At 41.7% G+C, this 26,287-nt stretch overlaps 1 protein-coding gene across 11 annotated transcripts in view; it reads left to right on the forward strand.

Annotated features, from left to right (window-relative positions):
- Positions 1-26,287, forward strand: part of STAC (SH3 and cysteine rich domain) — a 337,228-nt gene that overhangs the window by 257,313 nt on the left and 53,628 nt on the right. For 9 of the 11 annotated variants that reach the window (XM_084987799.1, XM_084987796.1, XM_084987800.1 and 6 more), the window contains one exon: positions 1,495-1,774. The exons of the other annotated variants lie outside the window; for them this stretch is intronic. In XM_084987799.1, coding sequence (XP_084843925.1) covers positions 1,495-1,774 — 280 coding nt within the window. The remainder of the gene's footprint in view (positions 1-1,494; positions 1,775-26,287) is intronic. 11 annotated transcript variants of the gene reach the window in all.

Below are 26,287 nucleotides of genomic sequence, written 5' to 3' on the forward strand. Positions count from 1 at the left end.
TCCCTTCCTTGAATTATTTTTGTCCCTTAGCTCCTAAAATATCCCTCTTTCATACTTCTCTTTCCTCACTAGCCCCTCCTCAGATTTCTTTACTTGCCCTCCTTAATCTTTTCGATCTCTGAATATTAGAGTGCTCCAGGGCTCTACCCTCAGAGGGGCTAGACTTGGCAAGCCCAGGTCAAGGTATCTTGTATGTCCAGCAGAGTTGTCTCTCCACACCTGATGGAGACTATTATTGGCATAGTGCAATGAGCCCATTTTTGTCTACAGCTTTGGAGCTTAGAGATTAATTCCAGGCAACAGGCATGGATATTCAATTACAAAAGGAAAATTGTCTTAAAAGTAAAGTGACTACAGTTCCCTGGTGGCCTGTCGCTTAAGGATTTGTGTTGTCACTGCTGTGGCTTAGGTTTGATCCCAGACCTGGGAAATTTGTGCATGCTGCAGGCATGGCCAAAAAAGAGGAGATGCGCTGAAGTGATATATTACAGGTAATGCGGCTGCTCAGTGATTCATTTCTTTCATACAGGCAGAGGGGAAACTCTGTATTAAGGGTTGGTGATAAAGCACAGTAAATACCAGAGACCTTAAAAAGGCCATGGTGGCTGGGAGGGACACAGCAAGGTGAACAGTGGCATGAGATATCATGAGGATCCAGAATCTGCTAGTCTCCGGAGCCCATGGCAAGGAGTTTTACTTTAAATTTAAGAACAAAGGAAACTTCATGAAGGATTTTCCACAACAGGCTCACATGCTCACATGCGTATTTCCAGAAGGTCCTTTAAGCTCCAATGTGAAGACTAGATTGGAGGTACGGACTGGACTAAACCAAGTTAGGACTCCTGCATCCCCCTGTGGTACTACTTCGTAAATCTCAAAGGCAAAGGAGAAATGGCCATGGCCAAAACCAAGAGGCAGAGTAGAGGAAGGAGCAGAGAAAGTCAACCAGATGATTCCACACCATATCCTCCTCAAATACACACACACACGTGCACACATGCACGCATGCACCTCAGACCCAAGCAAGCTTATGACATTCTGTTTTGTGTTGTGTAGACACTAAAGCTAGACTGATTCCAGTCAGACAGAGGCCTCCTCTGCTTTGTTATGTGAATAGACAGATGGCTGCCAAGGGACCACAACAGAGAAAGGCCAACACAGGCCCCAGCACGATGGACCCAGCATTTAAGCCTAGGAGTCCCTACACTTCATATTTCCAGTGATTCCAATTCAAAAGGCAAATCATGTCAAAAGCCCAGTGCCACGGGTTATTTTGACAGCGCATAGGTGGGAGTTCAGGGAGGCAAGGAGGAGGAGCAGGGGGGTGGAGTGAGGGCTGCTGACATCACCCCACCCCTACAGAGACACCTGGGAGGCTCGCCAGAGGCTGAAGGTGTCCATAGGAATAGAGCAGTACGGTATGTGGAGCAGGCTGAACCCTTTACAGCAAGCGTGTACAAGATTGATCATGTCCGTTCTGTCATTGCGTTGCAGCTCCAGAAACTAAAACGGTCACTTTCTTTCAAGACCAAGAGTTTACGGAGCAAAAGTGCTGACAACTTCTTCCAGCGAAACAACAGCGACGTGAAGCTGCAGGCAGATATGCTGGCGGAGGTCAGCCCCGGCTCCAGCCCGCTCCCTGCCCCCGGGAGCCTGACGTCCACACCCACCAGGGCCAGCCTGTACCCAGGCGGCGGCGGCAAGGCCCACACCTTTCAGGAGCACATCTTCAAGAAGCCTACTTTCTGTGATGTCTGCAACCACATGATTGTGGGTAAGGCCTCCCCTGGAACCCTTCTCAAGATCCTCGCATCCCTGGAAAGCCAGGAGAGGGGGGTATACCTAGGTCCAGGTCTCCGTGGACAGATTCTGAGCCTGTCTGGCATGCAGGAGTATGTTTGGGACCATTTAAGGGAAGAATATATGTCAAAAGGAAAAGGAAGTGGGTCTAGGCAGGGGAGGAGTTGGATTGTGGTACAGCTGGAACAAAGCCTTCAGCTTATCCCCAGGGAGCTCTCAAGCCCTGCATATTCATCTTGCTTTGTACCCCTGCATCACCGCTCACCAGATATGGGCAGCCCCTGAGGAGGCTTGAACAAAGCAGCTCTTTTTAGCCAAGGGCAGTTAGCAGAGAGGGGTCGGTGGGGGGCAGCCATGATGCTGGACAATTGGAGATTAAATGCCTCAGATAGGCAAGGGGTCTGAGTGCATCACTCGGCATCCATTCCAGTCTGCGCGGCCCTGTCCATCTGGAGTCACCTGGGAAGAGGGTCTATTGCTTGGTGAGTCACAGGTGAATGACCCACAGGCAGGTGTGGAAGGTAGGGGACCTCAGGGAGGATAGAGCATCGAGTTGAAATGGTGATTACAACTCTGGACCTGGAAAGAACTCCTAGTACCTCAGAAATGGTGATAGCCTGAGCCTCTTAGGGGCTGTGCCCAGGTAAAGAAAATGACCTATAAAATGTCCCAGCTAAAAGGAAAACACAGAGTCACACGCACAGGAATTCTGCAGTTGGCATTCTTCTTCCTGTTCTGTGTCAGAAACCCAGTGACCAAACAGGTGGAGGAAATCATAAAGGGACTTTGGGTGGGACTCAGAGTGGATTGAAACCAGTTGTTTCCAGAATATCAGCATATCCTGGTGATTAACAAGTCACCACACAACAAGAGAGAAGAAGAAGGAGATGAGCCCATATTTGCTCTTGGAGGGCGTTTAGGATGTACCTACCTTGGGAGAAGTCGAAAGGCAGAAGGCTGGAATTAAGAGAGGAAATGAGGTTGGAAATCAGAAGATGCAAGCCTAACCTAGCTGGGAACCATCTTCTGGAGACAGTGCTGATCCTGCAGACATGGAGCCAGGCAAATCCAAGAGAGCCTGGAAGAATAGAGAGAGGGAAACAGGTGTGTGAGACAGCCTTTCCCATGAGATTTGTGGAGAGCATGCTCTCAGGACAAGGGAGAGGGAGGGAACGGGATGGGCTATGGGAAGAGCTGCTTTGATAAAGATTATGTCCCCTCCCCAGGGGCTGCCTGTATCCAGTGAGAGGTGATGCAGAGGTACAAAGTCCCAGTGTCAGGCCCATGCTGTGCCGCCTGCTCACTTACAGCCTGGCTGCTACAGTGCTAGGCTTGGCCATGAAGGCTTCAGGGAAAAGCACTTTAAGATTGAGAGCCTCAGATTCCCTAGTGGGAGCTAGGGCCCGGTGTGGCCCTAACATGTTCATCTCATCCTCCAGCTCCTCAACCCTGACACCCACCCCTCCTTCCCAACCCCTCGTTTCCCCTTCAGTACCCATTTCTCATGGCCTGGCATCTCTTCTGAGTATGACAGTTATCTCAGGGCAGATTCCCTAGAAGCAGAGTAGAAGCAGAGCCTGAGATGGGGACTCCAGCGCATGTAATTTATGGAGAGGGTGCTCTCAGAACAAAGGAGAGGGAGGGAAGTGGATGGAGCAGGGGAGGAACTGGAAGGACATGGTCTCAGGTGGATCTCGATGGAGGTCTGGAGCATGAATTGTACCACTTGGACCGACCTTGAGGCCAATCTTTTGTATCTGGCACCAGCAGGCTTCCTTCCTCCTCCTATGGTAGAGGTCATTTCGGACTCCCTGAGCAAAATGGTTCATGTTCTGTTGAAACCAGTTTCCTGGAGAAGGGGGCAACTGTGAGCCTTGAGCAGCTAGCACAGTTACCACCAAGTGTTTGTGTGGATTTTTTCCACTGTAACAAATTCCACAAGTTTTGGTAGCTTAAAACAACACAGATTTATTATCTACAGTTACAGAAGTATTATCTTAGTTCTGGAGGTCAGAAGTCTGCAGTGAGTCTCACTGGGTTAAAATTGAGATGTCATAGGGCTGCATTCCTTCTGGAGGCTTGAGGCAAGAATCTGTGTTCTTGTTTTTTCTAGCTTCTGGAAGCTGCCTACATCTTGGCTTGTGGCCCTTTTTCGTCTTCAAATTTGGCAATACCAGGTCACATCTTTTTCACACTGCCATCTCCTTGCTCCCTCTTCCCCTTTCACCAGAACCCTTGTTATTACACTGGACCTTCCTAGATAAACCAGGATAACCTTCCTATCTCAGGGTCACCTAATTAGCAACCTTACTTCCATCTGCACCTTTGAGTTCCCCTTGTCACAGCATAACTGGTGGTCTGGGCATTAAGACATGGGTATCTTTAGGAGGCCATTGTTCTGCCTATGCTCACCTGGTATATGGTATCTGAACAGAGCATCAACAGTGTCCCCACAGCACTAAAAGAAAACCTGGTTTAGTATGACAAAACTGGCCTCTGTTGATTCCTTTCCACACTGGCTCTGATGCCAGTCATGTGACTCCAGCTGATGGCTTTGTATGTCACATGGGGAGAGGCCATCTTCATTTAAAGCAGGCAAAGAAGCACCTTTTCATGTGGTACACAGAGTGGGCAGAAGGCTAACCATATTTTGCTCCTGGCTATTCCATTGCCACAATTAGCCCTTTCTCTTCCCGGATAAGATGAAATGAGGGAGTGAGGATGGTAGGAAGACCATGAGTGTAGAATCAGATGGCCAGGATTTGAGCCCCATGCATCTCTGTGACCTTGTGCCAGTGACTCGTCTTCTCTGAATCTGTGTTCTCATTTTAATGTGGAGATGATAACAGCACCCTCATGATTTTAAATGAATTAATTAGTTGGCAGAGGGAAAGTACCAGACATCTAATATATCTCAGTAAAGAGAGACCATTGGAATTGATATCATTATCATTATTATTAAAGGAGAAAATAGCCATTTTCCTGAGGCAGAGAAAAGTATTTGGAGGGTAAACCAAATTAGTGTAACAGGAAAAATTGACACTTTACAGGCATAAATAATTGAAAAAATAATGTCCATATAACACAAAGTAATTAGTTGCTCATCTACACAACAATATTTTGCACACATCTTAAAGACTGTCTCTGGTTCTGCATTTCCTATGTTATGAGGGGTGTGGACAAGCAAGCAGGTGTTGAGAAGAAAGTGATCTGAATGGTGTGTGGGGTGTCAAGGCTGGAGTTTGGCATGGAAAAGACTTTGGATGTGAAACCGTTTTAAAATGCCGTGTTGGAAAAGTCAAGAGATCCAGTCTCTGGCTTTAGGGAGAATGGTTGGGAACAAGGAGTAAAATTAAAAAGCAAATTTCAGGGAGAATATAACCATTTAACTGATGCACTTGGCCGGTAATGGAAGTAGCAAGTAGTTTAACTTCTCTCTGGCTCAGGTCATCTTGAAGGTCTTTCCTTAATTAATTGTCTGATATTATTTGAAGGGAGATTTGAAATGTTTGCTGCTTCCCAAAGAGACCAATGTCTGTCACCATGGGGTGTGGACATATCAGTAGTTTCCACTGTGACCAGGAAGGCAGGCTTCTGTGGTGCCCTCTGCCCTTGACCAAGATCCAGTTAAGGGTTGAGATATTCAGAATGGGGAATGACTATCGGCCCCTCTTACAACATTATACACAGGCCTGTCTTCATCCTCAGAAAACCATCAACTATTCACACTCATTTTCTAGTTACTATTATTAATGTTCTTCCTTCCAGCAAGCCACATTTAGGAACATGGCATTGTGTTGGTCAAAGATTTCCAAAAACACACTGTCAAAACTCCTCTAAAACTCTAGTGCTTTAAAATGAGCTTTCTTTTTTAAAAAAATTTTTTTCATTTTTTGAAATAAAATATAGTTAATTTACATGTTCCACCAATTTCTGCTGTATGGCAAGGCGACCTAGTCATACATATATATACATTCTTTTTCTCCTATTATCGCCATCATGTTCTATCCCAAGAGATTGGATATACTTCTCTGTACTATGCAGTAAGATCTTATTTCTTATCCATTCTAAATGTAGTAATTTACATCTATTAACCCCAAACTCCCAGTCCCTTCCACTCACTCCCCTCTCACCCTTGGCAACCACAAGTCTGTTCTCTGTCTTTGAGTCTCTTTCTCTTCTGTAGAAAGGTTCATTTGTGCCAAATTTTAGATTCCACATGTAAGTGTCATGATAAGGCATTTGTATTTCTCTTTCTGACTTCACTTAGTATGAGAGTCTCTACTTCCATCCTTGTTGATGCAAATGGCATTATTTTGTTCTTTTTGATGGCGGAGTAGTATTCCATTGTGTGTGTGTGTGTGTGTGTGTGTGTGTATGTGTGTGTGTGTGTGGTATATGTATATACCACATCTTCTTAATCCAGTCATCTGTCATTGGACATTTAGGTTGTTTCCACACCTCGGCTATTGTGAATAGTGCTGCGTTGAACATAGGGGCACATGTATCTTTTTCAAGGAAAGTCTTGTCTGGATATATGCCCAGGAGTGGGGTTGCTGGATCATATGGTAATTCCATATTTAGTTTTCTGAGGTGCCTCCATACTGTTTTCCATAGTGGTTGTACCACTTTACATTCCCACCAACAGTGCAGGAGGGTTCCCTTTTCTCCACACCCTCTCCAAAATTTGTTATTTGTTGACTTGTTAATGATGGCCATTCTGACAGGTGTGAGGTGGTCCTTCATTGTAGTTTTGATTTGCATTTCTCTAATAATTAGTGATGTTGAGCATTTTTTCATGTGCTTGTTGTCCATCTGTATATCTTCTTTGGAGAAATGTCTATTCAGGTTTTCTGCCTGTTTTTCAATTGGGTTGTTGTGGGGGTTTTTGCTGTTGAGTTGTATGAGTTGTTTGTATATTTCAGAGATTAAGCCCTTGTCAGTTGCATCATTTGAATTTATTTTCTCCCATTTCATAGGTTGTCTTTTTGGTTTTGGGTTTTTTTTTTTTATTCTTTCCTTTGCTGTGCAAAAGTTTGTAAGTTTGATTAGGTCCCATTGATTTCTATTTGTTTTTATTTCTGTTGCTTTGGGAGTCTGACCTAAGAAAACGTTTTACGGTTGATGTCAAAGAATGTTTTGTCTGTGTTCTCTTCTAGGAGTTTGATGGTGTCTTGTCTTATGTTTAAGTCTTTAAGCCACTTTGAGTTTATTTTTGTGCATGGTGTGAGAATGTGGTCTAGTTTCATTGATTTACATGCAGCTATCCAGTTTTGCCGGCACCACTTGCTGAAGAGACTGTCTTTTTTCATTTTATGTTCCTCCCTCCTTTGTTGAAGATTAATTGACCATAGGTGTCTGTGTTTATTCCTGGGTTCATTATTCTGTTCCATTGGTCTGTATGTCTGTTTTGGTACCAGTACCACAGTTTCTTGATTACTATAGCTTTGTAATACTGTCTGGAGTCTGGGAGAGTTATTCCTCTTGCTTGGTTTTTGTTCCTGAGGATTGCTTTGGCAATTATGATTCTTTTATGGTTCCATATAAATTTTTGGATTGTCTGTTCCAGTTCTGTGAAAAACATCTTAGGTAATTTGATAGGGATTGCATTGAATCTGTAGATTGCTTTGGATAGTATGACCATTTTAATGGTATTAATTTTTCCAATCCAGGAACATGGGTATCTTCCTTTTTTTTTTAATCCTCTTTAATTTCCTCGATTAATGTTTTATAGTTCTCCAGCAGATAAGTCTTTAAAAGGTACCCATATTGGAAGAGAAGAGGTAAAATTGTCACTCTATGCAGATGACATGATACTATAAGAGAGAACCCTAAGGACTCCGCACAAAAACTATTCAAACTGATCAATGAATTCAGCAAAGTAGCTGGATACAAGATTAACATTCAGGAATCAGTAGCATTTCTGTATAGTAACAATGAAATATTAGAAAAAGAATATAAAAATATAATACCTTTTAAAATCACACCCCAAAAATTAAATACTTAGGAATAAACCTGACCAAAGAAGTGTCCTTTATCTTTCTTTACAGCCTTTGTTTTAATGTATATTTTGTCTGATATGAATATTGCAACTCCCACTTTCTGTCATTTCCATTCATATGCAATATCTTTTTCCATCCCTCCCTTTGAGTTTATATATGTCCTTTGCCCTAAGGTGGGTCTCTTGTTTGTAGCATACTGTATGCTCTTGTTTTTTATCCATTCTGTCACTCTGTGTCTTTTGATTGGAGCCTTCAATCCATTAACATTTAAGGCAATTATTGATAAATGTGTATTTATTGCCATTTTAAAACCTTGTTTTCCAGTTGAGTCTATGTTTCTCCTTTGTTCCTTTGTTGTTGTTGTTGTTGTTCTTGTTGTTATTGTTGTATGATTTCCTCTTATTTTATGCTTGCGTCCTCTTTTTTTTTTTTAGTGTTTATGAATATATTGTTTGGTTTTGATTTGTGGTTACCCTGTTTTTCAAGTATGTTAACACCTTCCTATATCTAGTTTTTAGTTTTTGCTTTAGACTGATGGTCATACAGACTCAAATACATTCTAAAAAAAAGTCTATATTTTCTTACTCTCCTTCCCCACATTTTATGATTTTGATGCCCTTTTTCACATCTTCATGTTTATCCTTTTGCTGTTCCTTGTGTTTATCATTGCTCTCACAAATTGGTTTTTTTTTTCTTTTTGATCTGTATACTGACATAAGTGATTACTTTCCAGTTGTGATTTCCTCCATCCTATTTTTTCTTTCTTTTTTTTTTCTTTTTAGGGCCACACCTTTGGCATATGGAAGTTTCCAAGCTAGGGTTTGAATTAGAGATGCAACTGCCAGCCTACACCACAGCCACAGCAGTGCAGGATCCAAGCCACTTCTGCAACCTACACCACAGCTCACAGCAACACCAGATCCTTAACCCACTGAGCAAGACCAGGGATCATACCCACATCTTCATGGATACTAGTCGGGCTCATAACCCACTGTGCTGCAGCAGGAACTCCCATCCTGTATGTTCTTACTTCTTTCCTATTTAGAGGAAACCTTTCAGTATTTCTTTTAGAGTGGGCTTAGTATTGCTATATTCTTTTAGTTTTTGCTTGTTGAAAAATTCCTTATTTCTCCTTCTATTTTAAATGATAATCTTTCTGAGTAGAGTATTCCAGGCTGAAAATTTTTCCCTTTTAGAACTTTGAATATATCTTGCCACTCTCTTTTAGCTTGTAGCCTTTCTGTAGGGAAATCAGCTGATAGCCTTATGGGGGCTTATAAATTAATTCTGTGCTTTTCTCTTGCTGCCTTTAGAATCCTCTCATCTTTAACTTTTGCCATTTTTATTATAGTATGTTTTGGTATAGGTCTGTTTGAGTCCAATTTGTTTGGGGCCCTCTGTGCTTCCTGTATATTGATATCTATTTCCTTTAGATTTGGAATGTTTTTAGCCACAATTTCTTCAAATACATTTTCAATCCCCTTTTCTTTTTCTTCTACTTCTGGAATCCCTATTATGCATAGATTGACTCTTTATATTATCCTATAGATCTCTTATATTGCTTTCATTTTTTTTTTCCTTTTGGCTTTCTGTCTGCTGTCCTGATTGGCTGATTTCCATTATTCTATCTTCCAAGTCACTTACTCATTCCTCTGCATTATTCACCCTACTCTTCAATGGCTTTCATTCAGCTTGCACCTCTGCAAATGAATTTTCTAATTTTTCTTGACTCCTCCTTATAGTTTCTAGTTCCTTTCTAAAGTAATCTGTGTTACTGTTGATATCCATTCTTAATTCCTTCTGTGTTTTCATTACCTCTTCTTTGAACTTAGTATCTGTTAGACTACAGAGGTTTCTTTCATTGTTTGCTCCTTCAGTGGAATTCCCCTGTTCTTTTAACTGGGAATGGTCCCTGTACTTCTTCATTTTGCTTGTATGTTTATTCTGTGAGTTTAGGGAAAACAGTTATTTGCTATAGTCTTGGAGGGTTATTTTATATGTAAGAGCATCCATGGGTGGCTTCTGAGGGCTTACTTTTTTTTTGGGGGGGGGGAATGCTTGCTGTCTTTTTCCTTAGTGTGTGCAAACTGCTATCCCCTTAATAGGGGGACTGCAGGTGTACAGCCTGTGCCTGCTTCCAGGGAGGTGGGAGTGATGGGCAGCACTTGTAAGCAATGCTTGGTTGCCAAGCCCCTTGGCAGTGGCAAGGACCCACAAGGAGGTGGAGGTGGCAGGCTGCTTCTGGTTGCAGGGCACTGGGCAGTGGCAGTGACCCTCAGAGGGGCTAAGGCAGTGCCCAACCCTATGGCAGTGGCAATGGTGGGATATGTACATTCCCAGGGAGGTGAATGCTTTCTTTTACTCTTACTCAGGCTTCTTCAGATCAGTTGCAGCTTGGCTGATCCAGACTCAGCTCAGTTATTGCATCTTCACTCTGTTTCTTGTCTCTTACCCTTTCCTTGGACCCATGGACTAGCAATGTCGTGTCCTCATGGCAAGGACAAGTGAAGCACACAAGGCTTCCTAGGGCCTCCAGTTAGAAGTGGCACACTATCACTTGTGTTGGCAGTACCCCCAGATATGGGTTAAACCTCTGTCCAGCAATGGAGAAGTCAGTCTGCCTCTGATAGTAGGAACAGCAGAGCTAACTGGCAAAGGGCAGGATGAAAAATTGTTAATAATCCTGTCTGTCAAAGGGCTTAGGATAGCCTCTGTGTCATGGAACCTTTTTTGTCTGGGAAATGCTGATAAGTCTTAGAGCTATACCACTTTCCATGTCACTTCTCTGTACCTGGTACCTGACCATTAGCATAGTTGGAAGGGGGTTTCATCATGTCTTATGCTCAGAATGCTTAGGCACTTTGGCCTCCAGCTTTGGTTTTGTGTCTGCCTAACTGGCTTTCAAGTCCAATGTGTCACTTTCGATTTCCACCCAAATTTCCACCAAGACCTTTTCAAGGCAGTGCTATTCATAACCCTTAAACAGGTGATGATGAGTCTCTATTTTAAATCGCATTGTGGCTAGCGTGAAAAGACAAACAGCCCGTGTCTTTTTAAAATGAGTAACAGAAATGATTTCACCTCTGAGGAATGTCACAATCATTACCCTAAAGAGGATTCCAGGTACACCTCAAGTACAGTGATAATGTTGAAAGATTCTGTTTTAAAAATCATGCACCACGGAGTTCCCATTGTGGCAACAGGGACCCCCAGCCTAGGGTCTGTGAGGTTGCAAGTTCATTTCCTGGCCTTGCTTAGTAGATTAAAGATCTGGCATTGCTGCGAGCTGTGGCATAGGTCACAGATGCAGCTCGGATCCAGTATTGCCATAGCTGGGGCATAGGCCTACAGCTGCAGCTCCCATTCGGCCCCTAGTCTGGGAACTTTCATATATTGCAGGTACAGCCTTAAAAAGAAAAAAAGAAAAGAAAGAATATCACACACCGAAAAATGCTTTGTGCTAAAGAAAGCTCCACTATACTTTTCTCAGGATTAAATGTGTATTGTAGTTGCCTTTTTATCTAAAAAAGAGAGAGTCAACAAGGCACACTGCCCTTTCAAAGATGAAAACCAAATAAGTCAAATGGTAAGCTCCTTCTAGGAAAGGAGAAAGGAGTTTAGGTGATGTGAAGCAAGAAAGAACAGGGACAAAGAAAAGGCAGAGGAAGGAAGCAAGGAGAGGAAGAAGAGTAAGGTGAAGTTGAGGCTGATGAATGTTATCTGGAAACACTGCACAGGGCTTGTCATCTATAATCAAGAACCATGGATCTTCCCTTTCTCTTTACTCCTCAAAGCTAACCTCCTACCTCCACATCATCACCTGAAGATTTGCTTTCTTCAAATCACAAGTCATCTTCACATTCTAAATTCTAAGGAAAGACCACCTGCTATTATCTCCTTAGAATGACATTTCAGAGAACGTATTAAAACAAGTGTTTCTCTTTCAACTGAGAACCAAAGGTTACATAATGATAGCCAAGAAAAATCAAATCTCATTTGTGCAGTTTCTAGCTGATAGGTATTTGTTTAAAGATAAATGGAATCTGGCATCCTCACTATCTAGGATTTCTAAGTTGGAACAGACCCTCAGAGGTAGGTTTATAGGATCTGATGTGTGTGTGCCTCACCTGGCTTCCTGAACCTTAAAGCTGAAAAAGCTAAACATTTTCCATAAAAAAGAGGCAATGAAAATAGACCATCACCCCAGCCTCATTTCCTGCCCATCTTTTTATAATTTCCTTGGCTCCTTCACTCATTCATTCATTTCCAAGTACCAGCATTGCCCTTAACCTTGCACTTGAAATCTAAGACTGCTCCCCCTCTGCTCACCTGGCTCCCAAGCCCCTTCGGTTACGCTGGCACTATGGCATGCCCCTCTGCTTATCTAGTCTTGCCTCCAGAACATTGCCAGCCTTTATGATCACCTTGTTAGACTGTTCTTTCCCAGAAAATGTGGTCACATATGCATGCCAAATATGATCAAGCCAATCTTTCATGGAGACGTGAGAGAAATAGGCAGTCAGGTGACTCAAACCCAATCTTAGACTAAGGAGAATCTTCTTATACTTGGTTAGATGAACATACTTCCCCCCACCAAGCCAATCCACTCTTACCATTCTTAGACCCTGGCAGTGGGAGTTGGCATGGGGGCTCATCTTCACTGTGTACCTACTTTATACTGAGCTGTCTGCAATGACTCATTTCAGGAGTACATTGAATATCTTTGTGATCATCTGCATCTCATTGGAATTGCAAAGAATCAAGCAAATCAACATGCAGTATTAGCATAACTAACTCAATGCATGAGTCCACTCCATCAATTAAGGAGGTTTTCTCCAAGGGACTCTATTCTGTTTACTGCTAGATACCTTGTTTCCAAAACTGTTTTTAAATTAACTACATGTTTTTAGTTGGCATCCACTTAGAAGACACAGCATATTAATGGACACATATTTTCTCAACAAATATTTAGCAAAAAAAAAAAAAAGGCTGGATTTCATTCTCTAAAATTTAAAGTTTCCCTATACAGTCACTGCACAATCATTAACTTTCAAACTGTCCAAGTGGCAACCACCTAGAAAAATAATAATGGCTTTGTCCTGGGTAAAAATCCCTAAAACAGGACCAGAGATAGAGATCCTAGTGAAAGTGATTTATTATGGGGAGTGCCCTCAGGAGAAGGGGAATCAGGGAAGCAGGGGAAGGAACTAAACAAGGATATGATCTCCGCTGGAGTTGGCATCGCATGATCCCACCCACAGGAGCTCTGGAACACAGATTTCATCATATCATCTAGTAGCCCCAACCTGAGACAAAGGGGCTGGCCTTTGTATACTCCTGTCACTGTTCCTGCCAGGAAAGGAGGATCCCATTTGGCTGAGAACAGTTCTCTGAAAAGAGGCACCTACGAGCCATTAACAGCCAATACCGCACAGCATCAGCACAATAAGTTCTGGGCAAGGCACCAAGAGCAGCACTGTCTCTGTAAATATGCATTAATGCTACAGGATGCAATATAAAAACATCCTCCAGTAGGAAGTAATGTAAAATGCAGATGCACCTTGGCATTGTTGTACCTATAATGTTGTGTTACCATTATAGTGAATAATATATGTAACATGAGTAAATATTACATTACGCTGAGTCCAGGACCTTCCTACTAGGCTTTTGTTTGAGCATTAATTTAATTGTTTCCTGACCTTTTCTGACCTCATCCAATTGTTCAGAAAAGTCAAACATTGAAACATGAATCAAACCTTGAATGGAAATACTGACCATTGAAGTTGTGTCTTGGTGGGAAATGCCAAATAGAAATCAAAAGGAACATGAAAAAGCGGGTGTCAAATCTGTGTATTCTCTGAATGGGATTAAAACTCTGCGATGCCATCAATCATTTAGCTGGACAATCATTTTAGAAGCTGTACAGCTTAGAAGTAAGAAAATACAAGTGTTCTCTAAAAGCTTTTTCTTAAATTTCAAATAGATACTTTCCTTTGGGCTGTGGTATGTGTCCAACTTAAAAAGCAGTACCCAGACCTCAGTGGTTTGGCCAATGGGATTGTTAATCCCTGCTGTCTTAATTGCTTAAAAAATAGCAATAATCTAACTGCTACTTTTCTGCTAGAGGACAAAAGCGCAATGTAATGCCCAGTCCCACAGAAGTAATTTCTTTGTATTCCTTGTTCATCTGGCCCCCTTGAGAATTGTGTTGATTCTGGGGACAGAATTTTAAGTGAAAGTAAATAAACTGGAGCACACTTCTAGGGAGATATTGGCCTTACCAGATGAGGAATGTTTGTAGGAGATGGCAATTCTTGGCCTGGAGAAGACTTAGGGATCATTATCTTCAAATAGCTGAAGACACCTCATCTGGAAGAGGGTTTAAACTCACTTGAAGTCCCAAGTGCACAGTGACAAGTGATACATTGAAGCAGAGTGCAAGTCGCTAAAAGGTAGAGCTTCTAAAAATAATCCCAGAAGGAGGTACCTTAGATTTGGGAAAGGGGCATTTTCCGTGGTAAAATATGTGTTTGGAAAATCCTATGCACTGCATTCCCTTTAGATATTCACAGCACACTCTAGCATTTTGAAGTCCTGATATCCTGAAAACAACTCAGTGTTATCAGTGGAGAAGAAGCAATGAAGCAAATGGATTGTAACTCAGGACTTCTTCTCCTAAAATCTTTTCTTTAATTCCAATTGGCTGCTACTGAACAGTCTTTGGTGTGTCTCTCTTTAATAGATACAATTCCGAAAGCCTTTCCAGTGCCTGCAAAACAAGTTCGTTAAAGAGTTATTAAGATTCCAGTTTAGGTCCGATGTTCTCAGGGAACATTGTACTCAGCACCTTTCAACTAAAGGGGCATGAAATACTTTTCAGCTAGCATCTTCTGTTAGTTTCCTGAAATGTTACCCCTGCTGCCAAGTACTGTGTATTTTAAGAAATCTCTCATTCAAAATGACTTCATTGAAAAAGTACACCACGTTACTTCCAGCAAAGAGTGAGCAGAAATGGGTGTTGGTAGGCTCCAAGGAAGGAGATCTCTTAGAGCCTCGCCCAGAGGTGGAAGGAGCTCCTGTAAGGGGCTAGTGATATGCTCTGGGCTGTCCCGTGGTACTGCCTAGCATCTCTTTGAAAATGTAAAAACGCTTGACCTGACACCAAGACAAAAGACAGGACGATAGGAGGTGGAAAAGATCACCCATATTACCAGCCTGCTCAGCACTCTTCCCTGTGGATGACCTGATGTTTTCCAAGCCCGCTGTCAGTGCCCTGGAGTTGGCTGTTCCTTCTAGAACAGCCGAGATGCCCTTCATGCCCATTTCTCCATCTCCACCAGCCCCAAATCTCTCAGGACCCAGTATAAATGCTTTCTCCAGCTCTGTGGTGACCACATTCCTCTAAACTTTCATGTCGTTTTTCAGACAGCATAGAGTTTAATAAGGCCCTTGAAGACATGATTTGGTCTAATGAATGTGCCTGTTCCCACAGCAGCCAGCATAGCACACATCTGGAACATAGTGAGTATTTCAAGAACAGTGGTGAGTGAGTAGGAAGAAAAATAGTCTGCCTTAAATATCAACAGAAGGAAAAGAACATCCTCCATGCTAAGCCTTGCATCCTTCCTGTAACAGGTGTTCAATATGAATTTGTTGATGAATGAACAGATGAATGAGTGCTCAACCATTGAGAAATAGTAGTATCAGAATTATGGCCGTGATTGTTTCGATTATACACACAGGAAAATGTTCAGAATTAAGAAGGTAGAACTGCAGATAATCTCAATATTCATGGATCCATCAAACATTGACCACCACTTGTGTGCCAGCTTGGTGTTGATGTCTCACACCTTCACTAATTCAAGTGAGGTGACTGAGAGGTAGCAAAGGAAAAGGGACCAGAAGTACTGAGAAGCAGGGAGAGGTGAGAGAGAGAGCTCCTGACTCTTTCAACTTAAGACCTGTTGGGCCTCTTTCATGCAGACGCTGTGAGGTTCAGTGAACAAGGTGGGTTTAATGGGTCTCTAATGATGTCACCGGCCTCCCCAGGCCATTGCACCTCCGACCCCCATTCAGGAGATCAAACTGAGATGTCCTGAAGCCATATCACCGATGGGAGAATGTTTGAATTCCATTTGAGAGACCAGTTTGGGAAAGTCGGGAACTCAGAAGATCTGTTAGAGTCTGGTTCATCTCAGTGATGTTAGCCATACTTCTACTTCTGTTCCTAAAATTGTTTTTCTCAAGTTCCACATATGCTGATGTTAGGAAGACATGGTCACTGCCCCCTACTCCATCCTTAAACATTTCATGATTATTAAGAATAAGAAAGGGACCAGGTGGTGACAAGAGAATCTTTATATGCATACAGCTCTCCAGAAAATAAAAATTTCTCAGGTTGCCAGACCCTGCCACTGTCTCAACAATGTAAGAAAGAAAATATGGAACTTCATTCCTGTGAGCTGTTTATTTTAATAGTAATTGACCAAAGGTTTAATTGGTCAAACTTGAGGGGAAATGGGGAAAAAGACTGCCTGTCCCTCTTAAATTATCCTTCATGATGTTTGCAAGTGTTTTGGTGATTTTTCGAAACATGGCATAGAGATGATCTTTCAAGACCAGTAATATTCTTTGTGCCCCAAAGAAGAGATGTATATTTTAGGAGCCTTTTAAAATCATACCTTAGTGGAAAGAAATGACAGTACAGGAGAGTACTTTCACCGCATAAATAACTGGCCAGACAGGAAAATTAGAATTTAAAATGGTCTTTTGTTACATTTTTAGTCCTTCCCTCTAGGTCACCAGCTAGATGCTATTTAGTAATATCATAGCAAATATATTCTGAATATATATGTATATTTCAATATTCTTCTGAGATACCCTGTGCTTCATATATTTTCTCCTTGTTCACCCATCTACCAAGAGATTAAAAAGCTGCCTGGGGCAGAAGGAAAAGAGAAGAAATTATTCAAGGTAGAGTTTGTGTGGACGGAAAGTAGACAGTGAATTCTAGATATGCTTTAAGAATTTTCTAAACTTGTATCTGCAAGATGTTTTCCTGACTATGATTGTGATTTACGCCTTCCTACTTGAGGTTCAGACCAAGCCATGACAGACAAATGTAGAGAGGTCCCATGATTAATTCTGCATTTGGAAGCTAGGGATTTCCAGGAATTGGCCATCTCCAGCTTTAAACACTGAAGGCAGAGACCTGTTGAAGATGTATATCCTGCGCCTGTGTTCAGCTGCCAGGGCAGGGAATGCTCCACTGCCCTACTCTGATGTCCCTTTGCTTGTGCGGGGATATCCCATAAATGATAGAACTGGGCCAGTGGTTTAAAAAAAAGGACAGCCCTTTGTGTATGTCAGGAGTGATGGCTCAAAGCATCAAGCAGGGTGTGTGTGGGTGTGGGGGTGTGTGTGTGTGTGTGTGTTTATGGAAAACACCTGTACACTGTGACCCAGCTAGGACAGAGGATGAGGGGGGAAAAAATACTAAGGCATTTCTTTCTTTTTTTTTTTTTTCCGTCTTTTTCTAGGGCTGCGCCCGTGCCATATGGAGGTTCCCAAGCTAGGGGTGGAATCGGAGATGTAGCCACTGGCCTACACCACAGCCACAGCAACTCCAGATCTGAGCCCCATCTGCGACCTACACCACAGCTCACAGCAATGCCAGATCCTTAACCCACTGAGCGAGGCCAGGAATCAAACCCGCAACCTTATGGTTCCTAGTCAGATTCGTTAACCACTGAGCCACGACGGGAACTCCCATTTTCTCTGAGATTTGTGAAACACTACCTGGTTGCTGAACCAGAAAAACAAAGCATAGATTATTCTATCACATGCTAAGCTTACCTGGAAAGAAAATCCTATAGCTGCCCTGCACTCTTTGCCCCAACAACCTGACATGCAAAATATATATCTGTGTGCACATGTGCTCACCACACACACACTTCCCCTCCATTCAGGGAAATGACATGGCAGGAACATGGTTTTAAGAGTCTACTTCTGCTTCATGCTGATTCCTTACTATCTAAGATCCAAGTACCATAATATCATAAAGAGAAGTCACAAGGATGACTTACTGAAACTGAAGCAGGACAGTGAGCCAGCCTGACTCTGACCGAGAAGGACTCTGTTTCTTTGTGTGAGATCAGCCTGTTAGCCCTATTTTAAAAGATTTCAAGGGACATTTTCTGGGCATCCATTTCCGCGTTTTAAAAATAGAAATAGAGAGTTCCCTGGTGGTGTAGCAGGTTAAAGGGTCTGACATTGTCCCTGTAGTGGCATGGGTTTGATCCCTGGCCCAGGAATTTCTGCATGCCACAGGCATGGCCAAACAAAATAGAAATAAAAATACCTCTCCAATAGACGTGGCATAAAGACTCAATGAGACAGTGCCACAAAGCAGTGGTGCCCAGGTGGCAGTAATGTTCAGGGCTCTTCGCTTGTCTTTTTCTTTCTGTCCTGCTGTCACAGGAGGTATGTGCTGGTGCTGACTGGCCTGCTCTCTCGAGGTCCAGTCTCTCACTTCAGCTGCCAGAACTCTGTTGCCCAGATGCCTTGCAGATACGAAATGCTTAAATATTCTTGCAGTGGAACAAAGCATCTCCTTCCCCTTAAAACCTGCCCCTCTACTGCTTGGGCACATGGTTCTCAGCTACCTGGCCAGATCCTCAGGGCCATCTTTGGCTTCTCCCAGCCCCTCTCCCTAGAAACCCTGCCCATGAGCAGCACACTTTGTCAATTCCATTTCTGTGACTTCTCCACGGCCAGGAACCTCCTGTCTCCCCATTACTTCTGCCTCAGTCTAGGCTTCAAAAATTTCCAAAACTATGGTTTTTTTGTCCATCTCTACCTCTTCATCCTCTTTATGCCTCTACCAAACTCTTCTGAAAGCAAACTGACATCAAAATCCTGCTTTTCTCAGGAATGCTGGCACTACCAGATTGCCCAAGGAATTATACTCAAGCTCCCTAGCTTGATGCTTATTCTAAAACCTCCAGTGCATGACAAAGGCAAAGACAAAAGGGCTTTGTCCCATCAAATTTATAAAAGTGAAACAGTCCGCTGTCCTGAAAGTCATCATCTGTAGCACTAGTAAACATCTACAAGTAGATCACTGCAAACAAATTCAGAATACAGAACTGCAAGAGAGGGCCAGGAGAGCAGCAGAATGGTGCAGCAGGGTCGGGGGTGAAGTATTTGCATTCTGGCTCTGCACTTAGTAGATGGAGTAACCTTGGATGGCTGATTTGCCTTCTCTCAAACCCAGTGTCTTTCAAGTGAGATTGAAAATAACAATAAAGGCTTCATGGGATTTACTGATGACTAAATAAATTGATACAAGTAAATGTTCTTTGTGGACTTTAAAACCCAAAAACTGTTCACTGTGATTAAAGGTATATGTATGTATGAAGGTTGAGAGTAATAGCATGCCAGATTCCTCCAAAAGCACTTTGGGGATGCAGAGAAGGGATATAGCATATATTGACCAATCCATTCTTGGGAGAGCTGAGGATAAATGCAAATTCTAGAGCCCTCATCCAGAAAAACAGATCTGAAAAAAAGCAAATGAGCCTGTGAAGACTGCAGACTTCAGAGGAGAAGGAAGAGCAGCAGAGATAATTAATACGGGGTCAGGGGTGTTTGAGATGGTCATGAGAAAGTGATCATTCAGAAAGATGCCTCTTCTCAAAACTTCAAGCCATAGACACGTAACAGAAGGAAAGCTTGCTGGCCATGGTGTTAACGACATGAACTGGTGACCCAAAGGGCAAAGGCTATGGACTCCAAACACAAAGCCCTGAGCCAACCCAACTCCCATTGCTATTTTTGAAACTCAGCGCGGGTGCAGGGCGGGGGAAGCAGGGAGAGTTTTTCCACTAGGAGTCAGGAACCGAAATAGGAAAGATCAACAGAGGCATTTATAAACAATGAATGCCATTAATTTTTTTTAAGCTCGGAAGAGGTTGGAAAAGATGTACTGTTGCAAGGAGTGGGGGATATAGGCAGGAAAATATGGCCCAGGGGTCTTCACATTTTTCATGGTCCTTTCTACTTGCTTAATGACATTTCAAGTCACTGGTGAAACTGTAATAGTGAAGTTCCCAGAAAACTTAGAAACCATCTTGTCCTGCTGAACTCATAGTAGGGAAGAGATAGTGTGGGTTATTTTTAATCAAGGTCTCATAAGTAGAGTTCGGCTGTGATGGGAAAAATGTTCCCTGTTTCCCCTTTATCAGAAAACTTTCTAACTATTGAGTGGTATCTGAAGTTTGGAGGCAGTTTAAGGTGTACTGCTCTGATTCCAAAGCTCAAACTCTTTCTAGTACACCATACTATGAGGAAAGGTCCAGATAATTATCAGCATCTGCTTTGAGGAGCCAGAAGCAGAAATGGAAGGAGTTATTGCCAGAATTGGCCTTTCAGCCCACTTCCTAGTCAGGCGGGCATCTGATGGAACCATATGTGGGTCATTCAGGAGCTTGGAGAGTTATGGGTCCCAACAAACCAGGATGCAGTCACATTGGAAACAGGAAAAGCAAGATAGGCCAGGTGGGAGCCCAGGCAGTACAGATCTACAGACTGACTAGAACCCAGTAGTCACACACCTCCTGGAGTGGGGCCATGAGAAGACACCTCATTCCTTCCATAGAATGAGTGGAGTGGAGCCCCAGAATTCTCTCAGCCTGAGTGCTCTTCTGGCCCATGTCTGAGTAGGCTGGACATTCCTGAGGCCAAGCACTTTCCTGGCTGCAGGGGTTCTAGAAGTAAATACATCATCACTCCATGTCAAGGGCCTGTTGTGAAAGATACACAGGAACACTAAGAGAACAGAGGAGAGTATGGGTCCTGAAGGTTGCAGATGCTGGGAGGATGTGGTGTGGACAACTTTGAAAAATACTTAAAGGGGCTTCCAAAAGATGAGAATCTGTTTAGCAGCTGAACAAGAAAGGTAGAGGACACAGACTCTAAAATGTATGGTTGCCCAAGGGGACAGGTGGGGGCGGGGAGGGATGGACTGGGGACTTGGTATTGGTATATGTACACTGAGATATATGGAATGATTGGCCAGTGAGGACCTGCTGTGTAGCACAGGGAACTCCACCCAATATTCTGTGATAATCTATGTGGGGAAAGAATCAGAGAGAATGCATGTCTGTGCATGTATACCTGAATCACTTTATTGTATAGCAGGAATTATCACAACATTGTCAAATAACTAGTTGAATAAAATTTTCTTTTTTTTTTTTTTTGTCATTTTGCCATTTCTTGGGCCACTCCCGTGGCATATGGAGGTTCCCAGGTTAGGGGTCGAATCAGAGCTGTAGCCACCGGCCTACACCACAGCCACAGCAATGCAAGATCCGAGCCGCATCTGCAACCTACACCACAGCTCACAGCAACACCGGCTCCTTAACCCACTGAGTAAGGCCAGGGATCGAACCCGCAACCTCATGGTTCCTAGTCCGATTCATTAACCACTGCACCACGACGGGAACTCCAGTTCAATAAAATTTTTAAAGGTGAAAGAGAAAGAAGGAAGGAAGGAAGGAAGGAAGGAAGGAAGGAAAAGGAAAGGAAAGGAAGGAGGGAGGGAGGGAAGGAAGGAAGGAAAGAGAAAGAAAGAGAGAGAGAGAGAGAAAGAAAGAAAAAGAAAGAAAGAAAGAAAGAAAGAAAGAAAGAAAGAAAGAAAGAAAGAAAGAAAGAAAAGAAAAGAAAGAAAGAAAGAGAGAGAGAGAAAGAAAGAAAGAAAGAAAGAAAGAAAGAAAGAAAGAAAGAAAGAAAGAAAGAAAGAAAGAAGAAAGAAAGAAAGAAGAAGAAAAAGAAAAGAGGCAGAGGAGATAGTGTCAGCAATCCTTAAGCGGCATGATCCCACCACCCTTACCAGGAACCACAAGTGATCTGATAAAACCAAGGGGGATATCAAGGTGGAGCATGCTGAAAATGAAGCAAGAAAAGTAGTAGGCAGGGGTCCTGTGGAATTCTGTTTCATTCCTTGTGGTAGTGTGTATTCAAAGGTAAACAGCCCATGAATAATGCTAGCTCCATCGTAACGCCCATTTTTATTATCCAGCAGAGGTTTTGTTATAGCCTTTAGTTTAAAAATACTAACTCTGTCATCTTTACTACTGTCTGCATCGTCCCCAGCCCTTAAATGCATCTGGTCTGCCCATGCACTGAACACTCACCATTGATTTTGTTCTCATCTCTCTGGCTCTGAGGCCCTTGTGTGACCCAGGCTTCTGGCCTGCCTATGCTCTGCTAACTCCTGAGGTAGGCAGTCTCCTCTCCCAGCCATGGCCTATACTGATGGAGGCTGAGGGCGTCCACTGGCTAAACTTGTAAGAACAGGGGCCTGGAACATCTTTGAACCATCTCCTCTGTATTTCCCTTTGAGTGATTTATATATATTTTGTATAATCCAAGGAAAATTTATGGATCTATTTCTAGATACTCATGTATACAATATATATATTTCTAGATTTTTAAAAGCTTTTTCCCAAATCATAATAAAGAGTCTTTCTTAATGTCTAATTTACATTAATTTTAACCAAGTAAATTATACGAATGATTCTATGGTTGTACAACCTGGAAGCAAACTAATTATCAGTAACAGTTACCACTGTTCATTTCTGAGTTAAGTGCTCTGAGTTAAAAGTATTTCTTTTCTTATACAAGTTTATATTTACTCATTCTCCATGTTATTTCCTTAGGAATGTGATATTAAGTGCATACCATTGTTTTGTCCTGTTTATTCTTTTTTTTAATTTTATTTTTTTTAGGAATCTCAGTGAAGGGTTTTATTTTATTTTTTATTAGAATATAGTTGATTTACAGTGTTGTGCCACTTTCTGCTATATAGCAGTGTGACCCAGTCATATACATATATACACCCCCTTTTTTGTATTATCTTCCATCATGGTCTATCCCAGAAGACTGCATTTCCCTATGCTATAGAGTAGGACTTCATTGCTTATCCATTCTAAATGTAATAGTTTGCATCTACTAACCCCAAACTCCCACTCCATCCCACTCCCTCCACCACCACCCTTGGCAAAAAGTCTGTTCTCTATGTCTGTGAATCTGTTTCTGTTTTATAGATTGGTTCATTTGTGCCGTATTTTAGATCCCACATAAAAGTGATATCTGGTATGTCTTTCTTTTTATGACTTACTTCACTTAGTATGAGAATCTCTAATTGAATCTATGTTGCTGCAAATGGCATTATTTTATTCTTCTTTATGGTTGAGTAGTATTCCATTGTATATATGTAGCACATCTTCTTAATCCATGTGTCGATGAACATTTAGGTTGTTTCCATGCCTTGGCTATTGTGAATAGTGGCACTGTGAAGATGTGGGTGCATGTATCTTTTTCACGGAAAGTTTTATCTGGGTATATGCCCAGCAGTGGAGTTGCTGGATCATATGGTAATTCTATATTTAGTTTTCTGAGGAACCTTCATACTGTTTTCCATAGCGGTTGTACCAATTTACATTCCCACCAGCAATATAGGAGGGTTACCTTTTCTCCACAGCCTCTCCAGCATTTGTTATTTATAGACTTATTAATCATGGCCATTCTCACTGGTGTGAGGTGGTATGTGATTGTAGTTTTGATTTGCATTTCTCTAATAATTAGTGAGTTGAGCATCTTTTCACACACCTACTGGCCATCTGCATATCTTCTTTGGAGAAATGTCTATGTAGGTCTTCTGCCCATTTTTCAGTTGGGTTGTTTGGGTTTTTTTGCTTTTGAATTGTATAAGTTGTTTATATATTTTGGAGATTAAGCCCTTGGTGGTTGCATCATTTTCAACTATTTTCTCCCATTCCATAGATGATCTTTTCTTTTTTTTTTTTCATGGTTTCCTTTGCTGTACAAAAGCTTGATTAGGTCCCATTCACTTATTTTTGTTTTTACTTCTCTTGCCTTGGGAGACTTGCCTAAGAAAACATTTGCACTATAGTGTTTATTCTTTAACTCTGATACTACATGAAATTTAACCCAGAGGTGAGCAATGCTTTGATGGCAAAACCTTATAAAAATTAATCTGGCTAATTATTTTATAGATATCTATAATGAATATCATTTTTTAAAGCCTGTCATTCAATGTAGTTGATTCTCATTTACTTTGAGAAAACTCCTTCAATATTTTCTCCCAGTATCTATGTATGTACTTCTTCATGTCCTGGAGCTTCAACACTTAGTTTTCTATGGACAGCTCACTTATCCATATTGCTAAAATGATACCAGGCTCGTAAAACAGCTCAGTGCCCTACAGTTCATCAGCTTTTTATTATTTTGCATTGATCCATTCCAAACTTCATCTCAATATCATAACTCACATTCTTAACAATTTTCAACTGGAACTCACAGAACTGTCTTACAATTACCCCGTCAGTTCTCATCTCAGGGAGGAAGTGATGGTTTCTGTGGTGATCTGGCCCCATATCTTCTCTGCATCTGCATATACCAAGGACCACATCATTCCAAGGTGCTGGCTTCACCCAGTTTCTAGCAACTTAATCTTTTATTTGCTTTTTATCACAATGATACATGAAAACAGTTTATAGATGGCACTGATGGTACTGAAAATACTGGAATGGAAACTGTCTCATCCTATAACCCAGACTCACTTCCGAAAGGGACCACTTTCATCCTCTGAGTGTTTCTCTGGCATTTATTTCAATTCTCTAAATTCTGTGCCTCTGCTAGTATTTATTGACTAATCAAACCTGTCTTGGCTTCCTGCTCTAGAGGGTGAGAATTCATCTGTCACCTCTCTGGCATCCTTGTTTGTTCCCTTCTTCTTCATCCTCACCTTCCCATAAGAGTTAGACCACAATCTTTGCTGTTCCTTTGCTCTCTCATCTTCCCAAGTATTATCACAGCTTTGTGTTACAAGATAGTCAATTTATATTATACACTATTATAACTATTGCTGACTTCTGCTTCAGGTGTTGTACCATGATTAATTTCTTTCCTTACCCAGGCTTTATATGATCTCAAATTGGAAATTGCTTTTTTTAGTCCCTTGACTTTTCATGCGTATATGGTTGGGTTTTTTATATGCCATCATATATCTGTTGAATGCCATATCTCTTATAATAACCAAATCTTTAAAAAATCAATACATATTTAAGTTCCATTTTTCCCCCCATGTCTGCTGACTTACTTCATCTTGTGACTCCTGTCTAGGGCTATTACAGTGTTGTCACATGGCCGTATCATTTACCCTTCCTATGCGTAGTTCTGTTGCACAATGAATCTGATATGTTTCTCTTCCTTAATTTATTTATTCATCTTTCTAAGGCACATTCCTCAGTATTTTTCTAAGAAAGGTTATGTGCAAAGTATTTTTATTTCCTGAAGATCTGAATATGTGTTTATTCTGCCTTAATACTTGTGGTGATTTGGCTGGGTATAAAATTCTAAGTTGGAAATTATTTTCACTCAGAATTTTGAAATTCCACGGTTTTTGAAGCTTCCTGACCTTCTGTTTCCAAATTGCTGTTGGGAAATCCAAATCTTCCTCTCTTCTGCTAAATTGCTTACCATAACTCCAGTTGCTGTCTTCCAGACATACACTGAATTTTCTTCTGCTCTCACCACTCCTCCCGATAATCTTGTTTTGGGGGGTTTATACCATCTTTTTGTTCTTGCTAATTTTAGGGAGGTTTTGGTATGAATAAGTGGGAAACTCATGTGGCCATTCCACCAAGTTTGCTCAGAATCCATTAATATCTTTATGTTTCCAAGTATTTAAATCCATGACATATATATCATGGATTTATATGTCTTTGCATATATTATCATGCTAATGCTGTTAGCAACCCTGAGAGTAGTTAGTACTCTTCCCATTTGATGACGAGACAGCTGAGGCTGAAAAAACATTAATAGTTTTCTTAAGTTTATAGATACATGAGACAGATTAAAATTTAAAACTATGTTTTTCCTACCCTCTTGAGGCATGAGGATCACATTCAGTGATATCTTTGTGATGGAGGTCCACAGTCACAAGACAAGTTAGACCATAGCTTCTCCATGTCTTGCTACAGCAAACTCATGCCACTGCTAGGATAGTGAATTATTCCTTTGAACTGTTCTATGAGCACAGAATACAAGCTTTCCTCTTCAGTCACTCTTGTTATTCCACAGTAGAAATTGGAACACCTAAAACCAAGTAATTGCCAGTGATCTGACTCATACAGTGGAGTGTATTAGAACAAATAAGTAAAACTGAAATTATGGTGTTCAGGTCTGAAGGAGAATAAACCTTAATGTATAATGGCCCTATTTCAGAGTCCAGCACACAATGAAATAACTTTCCTCTTTGAAGCTTTTACTTACATTCTCACATAGGGCACAAATAGCATTCTCTAATTTGGAAACAAAAATTAAGTTACTGCTTTTGAAGCCCAGTCTTTTGAAAGCATTGCAGTCTTTCAGCTAAGTGGTTATTCTCAGAAAAAAGA

The sequence above is a fragment of the Sus scrofa genome, chromosome 13 (genome assembly GCF_054392235.1).
Source record: "Sus scrofa isolate SSC_HxYL_T2T_F1_AM1 chromosome 13, Sscrofa_HxYL_maternal_Yorkshire_Landrace_v2.0, whole genome shotgun sequence".
NCBI classification, from domain to species: domain Eukaryota; kingdom Metazoa; phylum Chordata; class Mammalia; order Artiodactyla; family Suidae; genus Sus; species Sus scrofa.